This window comes from Microtus oregoni, unplaced genomic scaffold (assembly GCF_018167655.1).
Source record: "Microtus oregoni isolate MIOR12 unplaced genomic scaffold, Mior012 000015F_ref0000493, whole genome shotgun sequence".
NCBI lineage: Eukaryota > Metazoa > Chordata > Mammalia > Rodentia > Cricetidae > Microtus > Microtus oregoni.
The window spans coordinates 24,610,308-24,613,253 of record NW_024543074.1 but is presented as its reverse complement, the minus strand read 5'-3'; the positions used below and the strand labels follow the sequence as shown (position 1 = coordinate 24,613,253).

General features: G+C 40.5%; 1 protein-coding gene across 1 annotated transcript; it reads right to left on the bottom strand.

The window, feature by feature from the left end:
* Nucleotides 1-1,412: 1,412 nt before the first annotated feature.
* On the bottom strand, nt 1,413-2,351 carry LOC121457176 (olfactory receptor 1A1-like). Its single transcript, XM_041665922.1, has one exon. It carries the CDS (start codon nt 2,349-2,351, stop codon nt 1,413-1,415), a length of 939 nt encoding a protein of 312 aa, XP_041521856.1.
* Between the last annotated feature and the right edge of the window lie 595 nt (nt 2,352-2,946).

The window sequence follows — 2,946 nt, the reverse complement described above, 5'->3', positions numbered from 1 at the left end:
ATATTACTCTGATAGAAGAAGTAACTTCTAAGTTTTAAGAAAAATCAATAAGTCAGATGTTTTAATTTTGAAAGTGAAGTTATTCAAAGGGGGATTGAAGGCAAATGATTCCTATAAACACTGTTTTTTCTAGAGATTGTCCAAACAGAAGCACCAGCCTTCTGGAGAACACAGAGGATATGGCAAAGGCTGGCACTGGACTGATAAGTGCAGATCAGTAATGGAAAACAAGATAACCCCTTGTCAGCAAATCTTAGGGTACCTCTCACAAGCCCCAATATCAAATTCAAGTCAGTCATTTCAGATCAGCACTGAAGAATCTCATCCACAGAGAATTAAACAGCACTGTTCTAGAGATAGTCATTAATAACCCAAATACCAAAATCAAAGCAGCTACAGTAGATAGAAAAAGATCAGGAGAGACCAAAAAAAACAAGTATTTTTTCAAGTTGCTATAAATGATCAGAGGCTAAAACTAAAAGTATTTATAAATGATATTATAATCTTACTAAGTATCTTAGGATAGCCTCAAATTCTCAATTTATCCTACAGTGGCCTTAAACTCAAGGTCGTCTTGTCTAGCGTTACAAGTGCTGGGAACAAATGTGTGTGCCACCACTTCAAACTTTCTCACTTCTTACCAGACACCCAAGTCTTTAGTCTTCTACCTTTCTTTCACATTATAATTAACCAAAAGTTCCATTAAAGTAATTAAAACACATAATAATTATTTGTAAATATAATAAATATGATTGCTATAATTTTAGTAAGATTTTATGGAGTCTGGTGAGCCTTAGAAGTATATTGAATGTAAAGGAAACACAAAAGTAATCTCCCAGACTTGGTTCTTTAGAGATTTATTGGGACAGATAAATAATGCCAGGTCTAGTTATCTCTAATCATAATCACAAACTAGTACTTTCATCCATTTATATCATATGTATTAAGAGCTATTGATGCACTTGGAATTCCAAGACTGTGAAGAAATTGCCATACGTTGTCACAGGCAATGTTCACACATGCTTATAAGCCAAGCAGTGAGCAAGCATAATAGATAAATGTGCATGCAAACAATGATCTCTAGTCTTTAAAGCATGAGCTACTGTGAGCTCATCCCATGACACATGTAGAACACAGAGTATCAGCCCAATTTTGTCCATGTTAAAGTCTATACTTATACCCCCAACTCCACTCTTCTGGTAAAGTAGGTTGGTGACAACTGTACCCAGTGCTACACTCTGCCCAGGGGAGCAGAAATATATTGAAATTAGTGTATTCCCTGAGTCGCATTCTCAGACCATCAGAAGGCTCCTGAGAAAAGGAATTTCAAGCTGTAAAGATGACAGGGTGATATTGGAGCTAAATTTATTAGTGCTTCTGATGGGGGGCCATAGTGTCTACAGTGTGTGGTCTCACATGGAGGATGAGAAGGAGCTGCGGTGGAAGAGTCTCCTCAGAGCAGCCTTCATGTCCCGGTTCCGCAGGCTGTATATGAAAGGGTTCAGCATTGGGGTCACTGTCGTGTACATTACAGTTATCAATGCATGCTTCAGACTGTAACTGTTCAGGGGACGGAAATACATGCCCATGACTGTTCCGTAATACAAAGACACCACTGTCAGGTGAGAGCCACAAGTAGACAAGGCCTTGAGGAATCCCTTGGTGGATGGAGCCCGTAAAACTGTAGAAAAGACCCGGACATAGGAGATGACAATGCACAGCAGTGGTACAGAGAAAACCCCCACCCCGAGGTACATCATCTTCACATTGAAACGGATGTCAGAACAGGACAGCTGGAGCAAAGGAGTAATGTCACAGTAGAAGTTGGCTACATCCTTGTTGCCACAGAAGGACAAGCTAGCTGTGAGTATGGTGTGGACCAGTGCATTGGCATTTCCAATCACCCAGGACCCAGCAACCAGCAGGATACAAGGCCGTGGACTCATGATTGTTGCATAATGAAGTGGGCGGCTGATGGCCACAGCTCGGTCATATGCCATCGCAGCTAGTATATAGCTGTCTGTGTTTGCCAAAGCTATCATGAAATACATCTGTGCCAGGCATCCTCCAAAGGAGATGGCTTTGCTGCCCAGCATATGGTTGGCCAACATCTTGGGGATCGTTACAGAGGAGAAGAAGATGTCAACAAGGGAGAGGTTGGCAAGGAAGAAATACATGGGGTTGTGAAGGCGACTGTCAGAGTGAATGGCTAGGATGATGAGCATGTTTCCAATCACTGTGATGGGGTAAATGAACAGGAAGAGGATGAAAAAGAAATATTCCTGCTCCCGCTGCCTGGTAACTCCCAGGAGAGTGAATTCTGTGGTAAAAGACTCGTTTTCTTCTCTCATGGCTCCTTCAAGGTGAAATCAGACACAAACTCAGAACCATTATTACAGTTATTATCTATATGTTACCACTCCCCATAGCCAACAGTTTTCTCTATATGTACCCGAGTCCATGAAATTCAGAGCCACAGAACTTGGGGAAATCCCCATCAATCAATGGTACAGATCATCATTTGTCTATAAAGACTAATCTGTCTAAGAAATAAGGACTGTGTAATCAGAAGTGTTCATTTTCCCGAACAGCATCACCACAGCCCCATCTAAGTTTGATTATTTCATACTTAAAGTTCATATTGCATGATCTAGAGTCATAGTTTGGTCTCAGAGAAAAATCACAAACATGGGACAAATATGAATTATTTCTTTTTGTTCAACATATAGAACATAGCCTTTGTTCCTAGAGCCTCACGGTTTCAGGAAAATCCAGAATCACACCCATCTCACTAACCATCATTAGGATACTCAATCATATACTCATATTCAAATGCTCTCTTGGAAAAACTAGCCTAGAATATGTCACTGTTCCTTTGACCAAACACAGTGATCTCACACTCCGGTGCTTAGAGTAAATACAATGGGATAGGAAAACTCTAAGTCT